Source organism: Haplochromis burtoni, unplaced genomic scaffold (genome assembly GCF_018398535.1).
Source record: "Haplochromis burtoni strain Fernald_Lab_line unplaced genomic scaffold, NCSU_Asbu1 Contig_114, whole genome shotgun sequence".
NCBI classification, from domain to species: domain Eukaryota; kingdom Metazoa; phylum Chordata; class Actinopteri; order Cichliformes; family Cichlidae; genus Haplochromis; species Haplochromis burtoni.
Window position 1 is genome coordinate 526,771 of NW_024582475.1, and position 15,917 is coordinate 542,687.

Here is a 15,917-nt window from a genome sequence, read left to right on the forward strand (position 1 = left end):
GCATTCATTACTGAGAGTAATTACAGTATTCAGTGGTGTTACTGAGAGGTATGCAACAATGTGTCACATAACACATTCATAAGACTACAAGTTGCGTCTAATAATATGGAAAAGGATTAGGGTCACAGGAAAAAGTACAAAGTGGGCACGTCTTTTTGTTTTTTGTCAAATTCAGATTAAAGTCAGAATTCTGAGGGAGGAAAAAAACGTTGGAACTCATCTTCACTACTCAAAGAGGAGAAACGAACACAGACACTACTTTTCCTGCGATATGTCAGTGTAGTCTTTCTTTTGGTCTTTGCCTTCCTTCAGTTTACTGCGTATAAAGTGAAGAGTGTTAAAATTGTACGTAAAAAGTAGCAAGCAAATGCTGTTTAATTGCTGTTTGTACAGGAATAGTATATTTGGTGCAAGCAGCAGTGTTGTGTTGTGGCTGACATGGTGCAACCTATATTTGTTTCCATAAAAGTACAGTGTCTGCCTTCCAGGAAATGAGTGCTAAAGTTATGCACTTGCAGAAAATTACTTATTTTCCTTCCAGTGCGGCTCTCGGAGTTTGTTATAACCAATAACCTGAGAATAATTTGTTAGTAGCTTTTGATATTCTGTTTTTTTTTTCTTCCCTGTTCTAGGAGCATCTTTCCTTAAAAAAATACATTGTGGATATTTTGACGGACAGCTCTGTTTCTTCGGAAAGCGTGAAGGATGGAGAAGAGCGGCAGAAGGCACGAAAGAAGGCCAAAAAGCTCCGCGCCAGGATGAACTCCAGGTAATTCATCCATTTTCTCTCTGTTACTGTCGGTCTCAATTTTTCTCACCACCCTCTCGCAGGCAGGAGAGGACAAACCTCAGCCAGGACTTTTTTTTTCCTTTCTTTTTCTTTTTATGAGTGACAACGATATGGAAAACAGATGTTACGTGCATCCAGGCTTTCTACAAGGTAACACTGATGATGTTAATTTATGACCACTTTCCGTGATTGGGGAGCAAAGCTGCAAATCGATCCGTGGCTCTCCAGCTTTCACCTGTAAAGAGCTTTCCTCCAAATTACTGCCATGGCATTGCCAAATCTGAAGCCTTCCTCAGTACCAGCGATGTATGTTCAAGTATGTATGAGCCATGCCTATTTTTCTTGTTCTGAATTATTGATTTTTAAATGAAGTATCAAAGAAAATCAATAGCAATCAACAAATAGGAGGTGACGCTGCTGTGTGTCAGAACCTGGACCTGAACTCAATCAATCCAGCTGGCTGTCAAAAAAGAGATTTGAGGGATGAGACATGCAGTGCGTACTGTGAGATGGTGAGATGGTACCGATGCTTATTATTGGGAAGACTTACCCTCAAAAGACAGCAATCGCACAATAAAAAGAATGAATGAATTATAAATCAGCATATTATATCCATCAAACTTAGTCACGGGCTGAAAAATCATATTAACAAATGTGTATGCAGACATTAAGAAAAAGTGATCTGCTGAACATGTTTTTGTTTTGTGTTTTTTCAACGACACTCTTGATCCAGCTAGCTACCGCTTTGGATGCCTCATCTTCCATGTTTGATCACTGAAAACTGATTCCCTAAACTGAATTTGATGACTCATCGTTACTGGCCAGGAACCATATCAAAACATTACTATTCTTTTCACTTTTAATATTCGCTTTTACAACCGAGCTTGAAGATGTAATTAAATGAAAAAACAGTGGTGATACACGCCAGAGGAAGAGCATAAAGACTTTATGTACACACAAAAATACCAATGTAATGACACGACTGTGGCTCCCGAAGTATAGCAGGTGTTGTAGTGTTGGTACTTTGAACCCCCTCCTCCTCCTGTCCTCAAGGGGTTAAGTGTCCTCGAGCAAACCCTGACGTCCGGTCAGTGCACATGGACGCACGAGCATTTTACTCACTGCGCTGATAATGTTAATGGCATGACTAAACATTTGTTTCTTCTGCTCTCTAAGAATTCACCACCACTCATGAAGTTTAAGGTTGGATAGCTTCGTTTTCGTCATTAATATTTTTATTTTTGTTTTTTTGATAAAGAGAGGGGGGAAGAGAGAGGAAAAAAGACTGGCTGTGGTGGTCGAGTACATGTCGTCATTTGTTATCGCAGGGGTTTGTGCTGTTTTGTGAGTGTAGGCTGACCTAACGATCCTCTAAAATCTTATCACAATTAAGCTGAAAATTTGGCAATGAACGAGTTTTCACTGTTTTAATAATTTATAGTTCAGAAGGAAAAATGTATTCCAAAGAGGCAACTACAAGCTGAAACTGCCTTTCTACTGCAATGTTTTATTCTCAGCTCTGCTGTTTTTGGCTTTGTGAGACTCAGCGGTACTGAGAAAGTGACAACATGATCTGCCTCTGTTCACCATCACTCGCGCACCAGCTCTGCTGAGACTAGCACTCAAAGGCAGCAGGCCTTCAGAGGTCATAAATAACACAGAGCCCCTGTAAACATAAAGGTGAGCTGCTTCACCGCTGGGTGGAAATGAACCGTTTTATTGGAACACCGTATGGTGTCCGTAAAATGTGAGTGTGTCTCACAGGAGTTTAAACTAGGCCTGCGTGGAGCCCTGTTGTGTCATAAAGTGGCACACACATACTTTAGCCCACTTATTTGGCGTAACTCCTCTATAATAAATTTTTTGGAAGGGAAAATAAGCTATTAAAATTTAATGTAAGTAGCCTGTCAGTGTCAGGATGAGTTCTGGGCTTTCAAAGCAGAGTACACACTGATACTCAGATATGAGCTTCTTGCCTGTTTCTGGTTGCTTATGGTTTGTTTTGTTGGCTACGTGGACCTAAGAGTGATGTGAATATGTAGACACGCCTTATAGAGTATGGAGAACTGCATGAGGTGCTAAGCATGGCCTTAGCTTGTGTTACCACCCTGATTCCTTAGATAAAGGGAGAAAAAAGAGGTTCCCTTAAAGGAAAAACATATGTCCTTAATAATACACAGACAAGCTAAATGGACTAGATTGAATTATTGAACCATTGTCACTTTTATAAAGGTTTTACCACTTGTTATGACCTCAAAGTGGGTCTGTTTTGCAGTGTAGCCATGATTTGGATGTAAACGTGGAGAAAATTCTCTGTAAACAAAATGGAATAATTAAAAGGAATCGAGATCTCGTGTATTATGAAGTGCTTATAGCCCTACATTGTAGAAATGGGCTTTCTCCGTTATTGCCGAACACTAAGATTTATTGCCCATTTTTTACATGACTATAATAAATTGTGTAGCAATTGCTCCCTGTTTAACCTGATTAGATATAAACCTGTCAGATTAATATTGTAATCTCATGAATGGCAAACAGAGTGGATATAGTTCAAGTCCTTATTAAACCATGTCTGTGCTACCTATTTATCCTGCTCACGTGGCACATAAAATCACTACATATTCAGAATGAATGCTGAATCAGGCCACTTAGGGATTTTTTTTCCCCCCTTTGCTTATAACTGTTGAAAATCAGTTCTAATGATTATTTTGTAAGTAAGTATTTTTTCTTTTCTGTTAGTAAAGCTGATTTTAAGGATTTTTATGATAAATTAATTTTAAATAACATAATCAGTTAAATGGACTAGCGCTTTTCACTATAGGGTACATTCACCCAGTCATTCACATTAGAATGCATTAGAGGCAATTTTGTGTTCACTATCTCACCTAAGGACACTGTATGTGAACTAGAGGAGCTGAGGATTAAACCAATGGCCTCAAAATAATAGATACAAAATTAGCATTGATATAGAATTTCTGACTGCTTAAATTTGTGCACTGGCTATCTGTGATTTTTAGTCATTGTGGTCAAACTGTGAGGGGAAAATGTCAGTGTCTTTTGGATGAACAATCTACTCTTCACAATCTCTCGTGTTCAAGGGCAGACTTTAGTTGGAGCAGGTATGGCCTGTTGGAGGAAATCCACTTGTCGTCTTCCGGGAGGAGTTTGATTCTATCAGTGTAGAGACGATTAACCGGAAGGTGCCCTGTCAACCTCTGATCAATAGTTACTTATCATGTCTGGGAGTGTGTGATTGACAGATAAATGGACCTCTCCATAACCCATTTTCACCCACAAACATGCACAAACACAAAGTTTGCCTTTTTCAGACTGGAGATGTTGACTAACACCATTGAGATGACAGTTCTCTAATAGCCATGGTTGTATTGCTTCTAACCCCCATTAACTGTTTGACAGCGAGGGCAGCAAAGAACTCTAGTCTCCTTGTTAAAAATGGCAGGAGGGAATTAAGCCTTGGTGACATGAGTAGATGGCAGCAAAACACAGGTCCCTGCAGTGCTGCTGTCTGATTATTTTAAGCCAAGTTACATGGTGATTGGCTGACAGGCCAAATAAACAGACTGGGTTTGAAGTATTTTCTCTCTCTCTCCTCACACTTTGATCCTTCGTGTTCGTTACTGACGGGCCAAACACTTTTTTCCTGGGATTCAAGGACTGTTTCCTACTTCTCTCTCTTTAGAGCAAAGGAATATGAGACATCAATGGAGGCAAAGACTCAGGTCCCTGACTCCCCATACAAGGCCAAGTAAGTGTTTTCTTTTGTTTGGGGTTTTCCCTTTTTTTTAAAAAAAAAAATTGACATTTTTCTTCTGTATTAATATTTTTCCCCTGATGTTTGTAGTGCTACATCTAAAGCTTTCTTTAAAAAAAAATCCATTGCTTATTTTTTTTCTTAATCACATCTTTAAATCTGTAAGTAAATAAATCAGAGTGCAGTTATATCTCAAGTGTCAAAAATATAAAAAATGTAAATGTTCTATTATTCCATTATTATTTGTTTTTGTAAAGTGTTCCTAAAATTGACTCGAAGAGTTCTTTAATCATCTTTTTGTTTTGTTTTTTTGTAGACTAATCAGTTAATTGGTTAAACATTTTAGCTTTACCAGTGGTATTAAAAATCCTAAATTAAGGACAGATGTTTTAACAGATTTATAACTTTTGGCTGTTATGTTCAGGTTGCAGCGGTTGGTGAAAGACCTGTTGAAGCAGTTGCAGGGCCAAGATAGCGGGCAGTGGGCCAACAACAAGGTGTCTGGTCTGGACCGAACTCTGGGAGAGATCTCACGCATCTTGGAGAAGCAGGTAACTGTCTGTTATGTTTTTATGCACTTGAAGCCATCCTTTTCTTTAATATAAAGGTCTATCACAAAGGTTTTTGGGTTGCATAATATGCTAGACTGATCTATGGTTTTACACAGTCTGCCGCAGTGCAGAGGTCATGCCAGCCATCTTTTTAGTTATGAGCTATGTTTTCGTTTTCTGCATACCAACTTGCCTTTGGTTGTTGGCTAATGAAGACCAGATTAACAGTGTTTACACTGTGCACATGGTACCAATAGAGAAGCTTCCTAGCACGAGAGCAAGCATTGTCTTGTGTCTGTGTGGTTTGCACGACTCAGATGTCGCTGGTTTAGACTTTGCTAAATTGGATTTCCAGATGAAATGTCATTGATGCACAAGACTTTATTCAGCAAAGATCTTTTAATTTGACTATACAAAACAAGGAGGGGTTGGCTTTTATTGTAAATACTCCTACCACAACTGTATAAATAAATGATTTAAAAATGTAATGGCAAACTTTCTTGAATACAGTTCAGGTGAAACAAGGCTCTATATGCCTTGTTGCCTTTTTTTTACAGTTTTTTTTTTTAACAGTAAAAGTCACATCAATTTGAGACTTTGAGGGTTGGAATTAAAACACCTGCCACCATGTTTATGATGAGGAGAATATACGGCCCACTTCCTGTAATGAGGCATAAATTTCCTGCCAAGTTGTGGTTTGAACCATCAAAACATCCCACTGAGCATGCCTCTGGGCGTGAGGATAGAGACATTATGGTGTCCCATCAGTAGTGACGGGGCCGGCTGGAGAGGCTATTACTGAATTTCCCCAGGGAGACGGAGAATAAAGTGGCAGAGGTGGGTGGCATGGTGTTTTGTAAGGAGAGAGGAGGGGACCGGTGTGATGTGACTAGCGCGCAAGCTGTTACTACACGAGGACTCCTCCTCTCAGCTCCACGTGGTCCCAGTGGGAGGTCACAGGTCAGTGGGCCAGAGGAGATGCACTGCATTCAACAGTGGTGTCACTTGCAATAAGCAAATCAAGTGAAAGTCCTTTTGCCTTGTCTTTTTCCTCAGTTTAAAAGCAAGTCTGTGAAGTATTTTGTCAAGCTCTCCTTTACCATCTTTTTGCAGTGGTATCCTTTCAAAGTTGTGTCGAATCATGATTAACCAATGAGGCAGTCTGGGGAGTGCTTCTCTCCTTAATCCTTTGACAAAGTCAAATAAATAGAGTCTCCATCAGCATGGCTGTCTGGCCCCTGAGTCACTTCAAGTCGGAGCCGTTTTGATTATTTGACCTAACAAGCATCTCTCATGTCATTGACTCACCTACAGATTTGTTTTTCTCCCCCATATCTGATTCAGTCTCCACTTTCTCTCCTAATCCCTTCAACAACACCCGATGCTCCTCTCCTGCGCTGCTGCTTGGGTCCCAACCCCCCACCACCACCACCACTCACTCCTTCTTTTCTCTCTAGGCTACGTCTAGTCTCTGACCCCACTGTGTTTCTCCCCCTGTGGCCTCTAATGATTTTTCTTGTGTCAAACCTGATTTTTTTTTTTTCGCCCCCTCCCTCCTTACTTAGGGTGATTAAGAGAAGCAATTCTCCCAATGTGCTCCCCCTTTCTTTCTAATGCACACTCGCCTTATTGTTAAGCACTTGTATTTATATATTGCTCAAAGTCTTTACCATTCCCTTCAGCTGAAGCTTGTCTAGAAAAGGGCAGGAGCATGGGTCTGAGAGCCAAATACTGCACCAAGATTGTTTCGTTTTCATTAGGTAGCACTCACAGCTTGATTTGAGTGAGTAGTGGGATTGGTGGGAGTTGTATCTGGGGACATGGGGGAAGGTGAAGGGCAGAGTGGAAGGATTACAGGGTTTCTCACTGGGGCCTCCAGCTGACTGACAGGTTAAAACCTAGATCAGCAGCGTCAGAGGTTTTTCCAAAAAACAAGAGGGAGAACACATTACTTAGTTCATTTAATAAATGTGAAATTATAAACATAGTGTTGTGGCACATTTTAAATGAAGTTGAATTTTAATTTCTGGTTTAAAATAAACAGTTTATTTTGAAGAGAGTTGCAAACTCGGATGTTGAGGTTCTCGGACAAGCACGTGCACAGCGGATCTGAACCTTTCTCGATATAGCTTGGTGTAGGTACATGTGGGAACACAACTATTGCAAACAGTGTGATCACAATCTTTAAACTGCATAGAATAGCATAAAGGCTCAGTGCAGCTAGTGAGTTTTCATTCTGTATTCTGCCTGCTGCACTCTCTGCTCAAACAGTTTCCTAATCTAAACCAATCGGAATATTGGCAGAAGTGATAATGCATCTGAAGCGGACTATCTCTTGATTTGTGCTACATGTAAGAAAGGACATGAATCACATTTATGTGCACAAACAACTCTATGTGTTATATTTCTTGCTTCTTGCGGTTTTTTGCCATTTACTGCCGAAAACAGGTTCTCCCAAAAGCATCAGTCCTTAAATATGTAGTGTGCCAATGAATGATCTGTGTAGACCTGGGGAAATCTAGGTTGACATGATTGTTTCATTTTTCTAAATTATCCCCCTTCAAAAATGAAGTCACTCATAAAGCAGACTTTTCAGATAAGTTTGATATATTTTATTTGAAATCCTTATATCAGACCTGGAGGTTTTTCTTTGGCTTAACCAAATGGGGAAGATAATTCTAAAAATTATTTGGATCGTTGGTGGAAGATGAAAAGTGTCTCTTAGTTTTAGCTCCAGTGTTACAGAAATTTAACTATAGGCTGTCATTTCTGTCTTCCAAACAGCCCTGTTATTTCTCCACCATGAGACCAGTGGGTAGTGGAATAGCTTTAAACCTCTTACTGTATTAGTTTTAGCTGAAGACAGTTTGTGGCTTCTGTGGTAGGTTTTGGTTTTTGTGGCCTTTTGATTGATCATGTGTTTTTTTTTTTCTTGAAATAAACAAAGTTTGTGAATGAAGAGCAAATGTGGAAATGGATGATTCCACACAGCCTCCTAAATCATATGCCATTATGACTTGTATAAACACATGTTTATACTTAGAAATTTTGAGTTTAAAGTGTTTACTCCTGCAGCCTTATTGTGGTTTACAGAAGACTTGGCATGCTGTTTAATGATGACATATATGTAAGGAGATGATCATCTGGTGTACTTGGTTGTGAGGGAGGATGAACCCTTGACATAAATGAAGACCCAGATGAAAGTTTAAGTCTTGCCTTAATTTACTTTGCCAGTTCTTTTCCATCTGTTCGTGAGGTAGCACAGTTGTGCCTTCCTCTTTGATTTGATTGGATTGTCTGGTTTTAGGAGACTATGAAAAGCAATTTCTCCTGGTCACTGTTGCAAAAAATACCAGCTGCTTTGGTCCTCCCATCAGCCGGCGTAACAATAGTTACCCAGGGCGAAAATTAGATTAAGTCCTCCCGATGTGTTATTCAGGAGCTGCCTCTGACTTTCTGTCTTTGCCCAGTCTTTTTTTTATTTTTTTAATTCTTAAGTTTTTTGTTTGACGGTTTTACCAGGTTGCTACCGCTCAAAGACCAATTAGAACTTCAAGCACTGTTACTCGTCTTTAATCTATGATCATACTTTGGCTATGGTTGACCTGGCTTAATGCAAAGAATTAGAGCAAGGGATAACATTCAGCCTACAGTAAAACTTTATGTGCATGCAGTAATTGTTTTAGATATACTGACAATATTTTACACTGGATTTCACAGCCCACATTGCAACTATAAGATTGTCTTTGATATGTACAGATTGTGTGACCTCATAAGACACGTTTTAGGCCATAACTTAAGCAGGAATACTGAAGTACTTACCAACTGCCACACAATGTCTTTTAGGATGAAGCGAAGATGTTTTATAGAGAAAGGTCAGCTTCATTGTGCCACCATACTGTTCTGCAAAAACATGCAAAAGAAAGTGCAATGACTAAGAAGAAGACATAATAATAATAATGGATTGCATTTATATAGCGCTTTTCGGGGCCCTCAAAGCGCTGTACAATTCCACTATTCATTCACTCTCACATTCACACACTGGTGGAGGCAAGCTACAGTTGTAGCCACAGCTGCCCTGGGGCAGACTGACAGAAGCGAGGCTGCCATATCGCGCCATTGGCCCCTCTGGCCATCACCAGTAGGTGGTAGGTGAAGTGTCTTGCCCAAGGACACAACGACCGAGACTGTCCGAGCCGGGGCTCGAACCGGAAACCTTCCGGTTACAAGACGAACTGCCAACTCTTTGAGCCACGATCGCCCTATCGTGGGTTTGTTTAATAGGGTTTGTTTGTTTGTTTTTAATAAAAACCAGCTGGCAATGCTATCACCTCACTGATATCTGGCTAAGAATATAGTCTCCAACAACTCGCTTGGTCATCAACCCAGTTCTTGCAACATTAGAGTGAATGCGTAAGATTTAGTTTCCCTGTTTGTTTTTGAGCTAAGGTGGCCACAATGAGTAGGGAGGGAACTGCTAACTGATAATCTTATCTACTCCGGGGAAATGTACTTATTTGCAGTCTTACCCAAAGTGTTGGAGTATCCTGTTGGGAGCCCTGGATGGAGGATCTTTATTGTAGCTGTCTCTTAGGAATGCAAGTTGTGAATCCTCTGATCTTAGAGAAACAGAACACTGTTTTCATTCAGTTAAGTGTGCATGCAAATTCAGCTTACTGTGTATATATGCTGTCATTGTAATTACCTTCATATAAACACGAATACTGTTGCTCCGCCTTGGGTTTGGAGAAAGGATATATCATCGCCAGATGCTTGTTCCATTTGCTTAGAAAGGCAACTGCATTACATGGCGGCAAGATCAGCAATTCTAGATCGCAGGCTGCTATCATACAAAACAAGGCTTTATTTAAACCATCACAGTCTGATTTTGTTTTCTGTAGACCTAAAGGTAGCAGTTCAGGTAGCTTCAGCTTAATCTCTTCACCCGTATTGTTCTAGATAAATCTGTCAGCAGGACAGGAAAGGAGCTACTGAGCAACAAAGTCTTTTCTGTTTTATTTTTTTAATTTTTTTGCAGGAGACAACCAGGACTGGGCAGGTCCAAGTTACCCACTCTAATACCATTTGAGAAGCTACTATGAATGAGCTGCCTTTTCTCATTTAGCCCAGAAGCTTTTAGGTTGGTGTGTTGATGAGGGGTTGAGCCAAGTTCGGTAATCGAGACCTAATTGATTAAACACGGAAACCTTTGGCAGTGTAAAGAAAGGAAGTCACAAGTAAGGTCTTTTAAAATGTTCGCGTTGACTCTTGAGAGCGTCATGGAGACTTTTGCCATTATGTTTAATGCAAAGACTTTTTTTTTTTTTTTTTTTGTGTTTAAATATTTTTTTTCTGTCTTAACACTGGAATTAGGGAGCCGTTACCTCAGCAGCCGGCACAGATGACAGATGAAGAGCTTATCTGTAATTTAGTAAAGCATTTGTCTTTCAGTGTGTTCGGGCTTGTTGGCAACTTCCCATCTGTGGAACAAAAGCACTGTGAAGTGGCTGGATTTTAGTGCTGTCACAGCTTTGAGGAGACCGTAACCTCATTAGGTGGAGGAGTGACCTGTAGGCTCTCTGTAGTTGTGTGAAGAAGGCCCTCCGTCAGCAGCTCACCTCCACTTCCTCTGCTCTTCATCCAGCCAGGCACAAACATGCCTCATAGTCAGTACCCACTCCAGGATTTGTATTTGTTGATGTACGAGAAGCTGTAGCAACAGCATCCCACATACTGCCAATTAATCTATCGTCACAGGAGACGGGGCCTATCTATTTACATGATGTTAGAAATCTAATCCGCTATAATTATAGGTTTCCTTTGCAGAGTCATTTTATTTGTATTTTTATATTGTAAGTGGAGTAAGGAAAAAATAATTCAACAAGAGGAACCAATGAATATCATTTTAAGTAAGAAATATTTCTTAAATATTAATTTGTTCCTGCTGAAATTCTGTAGTTATTAGTTCATTTCCTCACTGATTACATGACAAGTGATGTGTGACAAGCAGATGTATCTAATAATAATGCCAATTAAGGGTTAGGATTCAAAAAGGAAGTTTGGTTTGAACAGAGGAACAAAGTAAAACTTTCTCTATTTTTATTCTATTTAATGTTAGTGAGATTCATGCAAAGGTTATTTCTGCCAATCTTTTTACTAAGTTGGAAATACCCAAAGATATTAAAATTTAAAATATCTAACCTTATTTTTTTTTATTGTTTTAAATAAGTTTTACATACCAATCGAATTCCTATTTGTCTAAAGCCAAAGTGCAGCCCCTGATAATAATTTACGTAGTGCTAGAGTAAAAAAAATATACCACTGTGCATCTCATTTACCCACTGTTCATGTCATTTTGTGATATAGGAACTCAAAATGATGCTAACTTAGCATTATACTTCTGTTCCAGTTTTTCTTCTGTTTCAGCCATCAGTGCTGACTACATTTTCCTAAGGCAGCTCACAGAGAGTTTAAAAAACTACAAACCCATCCAAAGTTACTGAATTCCATGAGGAAACTCCAATATCCCCTAAACAAAGATGGCAAAAACACTGACTAAAAGACTTTAATTTGTGCTTTTTCCAGGTTGACTATCATCATATGCCACATCTCTATATTGGCACTCAGTGATCAAAACTTTGAAAACTCCTGGTCTCAAGGTTTTACTGTCTACAACAAACTTGGATGGAAATTTAATCTATAAATCTTAACCAATTAATTTTGTTGACGTTTTTATAGCTTTCTGAAATGCATTGCCATATTATTGGTGTGAGAGCCTTCAACTCTTGGTTTGGAAATAATGTATTCTATAATCATGCCAGCTGGTGGCATCAGCCACTGCCCTCTCATTTGTATTTGTAAACTATAATATAGCAGTCGTAAATAAAAGCATGAAATGAACTGACCAGAGCCACTTTGATATTCAGCCATTTATTAAAGTTCACCTAAAATGGAATGTTTCAAACCCAAAGAAGATGAATAATAGTGATGATCCAGTAGAGCTATAGTGTCTTGCTATTAGAACAGTTCAAATTCTCTGGGTTGTTCTGTTCTTAGATCGCCTGCGTGGCGTTTTCTCACTTTTACTTAGCCTGTTGTGATCCATTGAGACCACCCTGATGCTAACCGGAGCCTGCAGAGCATTTTGCCTTTCACTGAAAGTTCACTGTTGTGGGGCGGAGTCAGGTTGTGCACTTTTGAGATTAAACAGGAATACTTTAGGGATCACTTTGTTTCACATTTCAATCCTTTACCCCTGTAGGAGAAAGAAAGGCTCCGTCTCCAGCAAGAGCTATGTAATCCCCTGTCAGGCCGGCTGCTTGCTGTCCCCTGACTACACCTTTGTTTCTTTCTTACCCTCGCTCTTTCTCTGTCCTCTCCTCAACAGAATAATGCAGACCAAGTGGCCTTCCAAGTAGGCGGTGGCCTGTCTGCTCTGGAACAAATTTTACAGGTCATCACTGCTGCTTCCACACCCACCGCAGTTCCCCGCATTCCTCTCAAGTGAGTATCATCACAAAATTAAGAATTTTTGTATTCATGTGAACCAAAACATATAAATGTGTTTTTTGTTTTAATTGTTTGCTTTATTTATTTATTGCTTCTGGCTTGACCAGAGTTGGAGTTTGAATTTTAAAGATACTGATTAGACTACAAAATACATAAATCAATAATCATGGAGGACAACAAAAACACAAAACATTGAATCGGGTTAGGTTATTTATCTGTGGCAGTACACACCTTAAACACTCATTTTTAAAAAGACAAAGTCCTCTTAGTGCAGCTTTGTGTTGCAATAAATAAAAGCCAAAGCGTTGAATATACAGTGGTATTAACATTATCACATGTTGCTTTTTTGTTTGTTTGTTTGTTTTTGTATTTTTTCTAACTAAAAGATAAGAAAGGAAGGAAGGATGGGGATGCTTCTGAATGATCCATATTGTTTGTCTGTCTGTTCTCTGCTGAATTCACAGAGACTCTTAGCTTTTACAGTCCTCCTCTGCAATGACTCCTCTATGACTTTATCCTTTCAATGACAGTTGCTGCTCTGTTTGCTCCATGTGAACGTTTTTGCAATCGCATAAAGCAAGGGAGCTAATGTCAGCTAACCTACTTTATCAGCGTTTACAGTTGCTTCATCTCAATAAATACTCTCAAAATGTATTAATGAATAACAGCGCTGCCCTTCAACAAATGGGAAGCATTTCCATTTCTGTAATCAATTTGTGTTCTTTCTTTTCTCTCGAAACACAAAAAGCACATGTGTCCCATCTATCATTCAGAGTACGAAATATTTTTGAATTGTGGGTCTGGCGCTTGCATGGCCTGCCAGTAGATAACTTCAGAGAGCCTGCCATAGTCACAAGTGGGACTCTGTAATGGACTTGAATGGCCTTGCTTCCCCCATTCATTAGCATTTACTGGTCTCTGACTCTCTGCTAATGGACAAATGCTTCTTATATTTATAATGCTTTTAAAGGGCATCACATGTATATTGTTTCTTCTGGTTTTTTTGTGTTCTCTCTTTCTCAATCATTGCAGTCTTTAAGAATTTCAAGCAGACTTCTGAATTCGAAGCAGTATTATGTTGAAATGAGACTATCTTTGCAGCACAAAACGTGCTCACAATAATCTCCTTGGCATTGTACATCTCTTCAACATGCTTGAATGAAAAGGTGGATTATTAGGGCCATGTGTTTCTATTGTTGGGTAACAATACAAGCAAAGTCTTGAGTGAGGAAGAAATTATTTTTGCTATTGAAAAGGTCTAAAATGAATGGTTCTTTTCAATAGCTACAAAGGATTTTGTGATTATCTGAAGAAAAGCATGTGTATGATAGTTTATTTACAACATATACAACAGTTTAATAAATGAATGCACTTATTACAGTAGCTTTGTACCCCAGAGGGTTGTAAGCAGAGATTTCTTTATGGTTTTTGTAAAATGCAAAACGCAGCAGAGGTCACGCTCTGTTCTTGTGTCAGTCAGGTCAGTGCAGTCGGCGGCTCATGACGAGATGCAACATAAGGACAGAGCTCGGCCGTCTGCTTATCACTATCTGTCATCTGGATTGCTGTGTGGCCTAATGGGCTGCTATACAGACGCTAACCCCGGAGTGAGCTACATTATCTGTTTACAGTGATGCTGCCATATTGATCACCTCCTCCCACCAGATAAGCAGAGTGATTTACAAAAAAAGGCAGCTGCCGAGATGCTCCTGCCATATCTCTCCCAAGGGAAGCTGATTCCATCTTGTTACCATTACATTAATGAGCTAATTCCTCGACGAGGCTCCACTAATGTTCTGGTGTAACCCTGTGGTCGCTGGAGTGACTAGATCAGGGTTTATGCAGTCGCTGTCGTTAACGTCAGATGAAGAGATTTCTTACAAGAGGCACAATAACATCCCAAACTTTGACATGAGCTTTGTTGAATTTACATCAGTTTAGATTTTTAACTTACTTTTGATTTTCATTGTTTTCATTATTTTTCCAGTAATTCATATTTGTCCCCATTTTAAGTCATTGTTATTAGAGACATTGTTTAATGTTAAGTGACACAGCTGAGGGTTGTATCCTCACAGTTTATTGTTGTATCAATACAGTCTTAGATTATAGTGAAAAATCCATTACAAGTCTACATGTATTATCAAATTAACAGTACAAAACCAAATATTATTAACTTTGATGTCTACAGGAATCACTAGACCTTATTTATGGTTGGGTTTCCTTTTTGATATTTGTGGTTAAGACTGCATACATAACTACATCATCTTATAGATGAACATTGAATCTTACCCCTCATCATGTGTGCCAGCTGCACAGAAGCTAGCTGTTTTGTCCTACTCAGTTGAAAGTGTTTCTTTAGTGTGGGAGAAATAAATGAAGGGGTTGATCCTCGTTTCTGTAGTCGGTGTCCTTTTACTGTCCTTCCATAATGACAGCTGCAGATTATGAGTTTAGCTTAAATCCAGTGTATTTTTTGTACACTGATGGAAACTTATACTGAGTTGGTATTTAGATTGCAGATGCCTTGTCCTTGTGACTGGAATAGGGGTCACAGTGGGGAAGGGAACAAAATGCACAAATGTTCTCAGTCTCAGTGCAAAGTGTTATCTTCCTGTACACAAACTGAACAATGAGAGGAACAGAGGCGCTGATCTGTGCCATTAGGTAGCAAAGATGAAATTCAAACATTTATTTTCTGAGGGTCTGGTCATATTCTGTGTCGATAGTTTCCAGTAATTTAAAGAAAGACGGCGCTGTGATTGTAACAGGTGAGCTCCAGAGAGAAGTTTACAGTCCCTGGACATGCGTGTTAACCCAATTTGTCTTTCCACTTCTGTCTCACATGACCTGTTGTATCCTGTGAAATCAGACCTGCTACCTGTGGTTTTATTTCAGGATGTTTTCCGCCATTTGGGAGTGTGTGCGTGTGTAGGTGTGTGTGCCTTCACTTGTGTGCATGGTGCGGCGTGACGGCTCATCAGATTTCTCCTCCTTCATAGCAGGCCAGTGTGGCACGACAGCCAGGGTAGATGTCTTGGAAGCACTCAGGGTATCGGAGAGATCAACAGCAGAATCAAATTAAATGTCATTTAGATAGCTCTGAATGAAGGGATTGTTTGACAGCACAAGGAAATGGGTCTGCTCCTCACCTTTTATTTTGGCTTAGGATTCTTTTTCTTCCCCTGTTTAAGAGGCAAGGGCTCAACCTGATCTGGAAGTTAGTCAGATTTCTACAGCGCTGCCCCCGTCAGGCTTGACTGCACACATAGGAAACTCACAGAAAGGGCGAGGAATG

The 15,917-nt window shown here is 39.6% G+C and overlaps 1 protein-coding gene across 4 annotated transcripts in view; it reads left to right on the forward strand.

Moving 5' to 3' along the window:
• scaper (S-phase cyclin A-associated protein in the ER) overlaps positions 1-15,917 on the forward strand; it is a 58,030-nt gene that overhangs the window by 23,512 nt on the left and 18,601 nt on the right. For all 4 annotated transcript variants that reach the window (XR_006054707.1, XM_042223550.1, XM_042223552.1 and 1 more), the window contains 4 exons: positions 633-769; positions 4,491-4,556; positions 4,987-5,113; positions 12,501-12,616. Coding sequence is in view for 3 of the 4 variants with exons in the window: in XM_042223550.1 (XP_042079484.1) it covers positions 633-769; positions 4,491-4,556; positions 4,987-5,113; positions 12,501-12,616 (446 nt within the window). In the remaining variant the exon portion in view is untranslated. The remainder of the gene's footprint in view (positions 1-632; positions 770-4,490; positions 4,557-4,986; positions 5,114-12,500; positions 12,617-15,917) is intronic.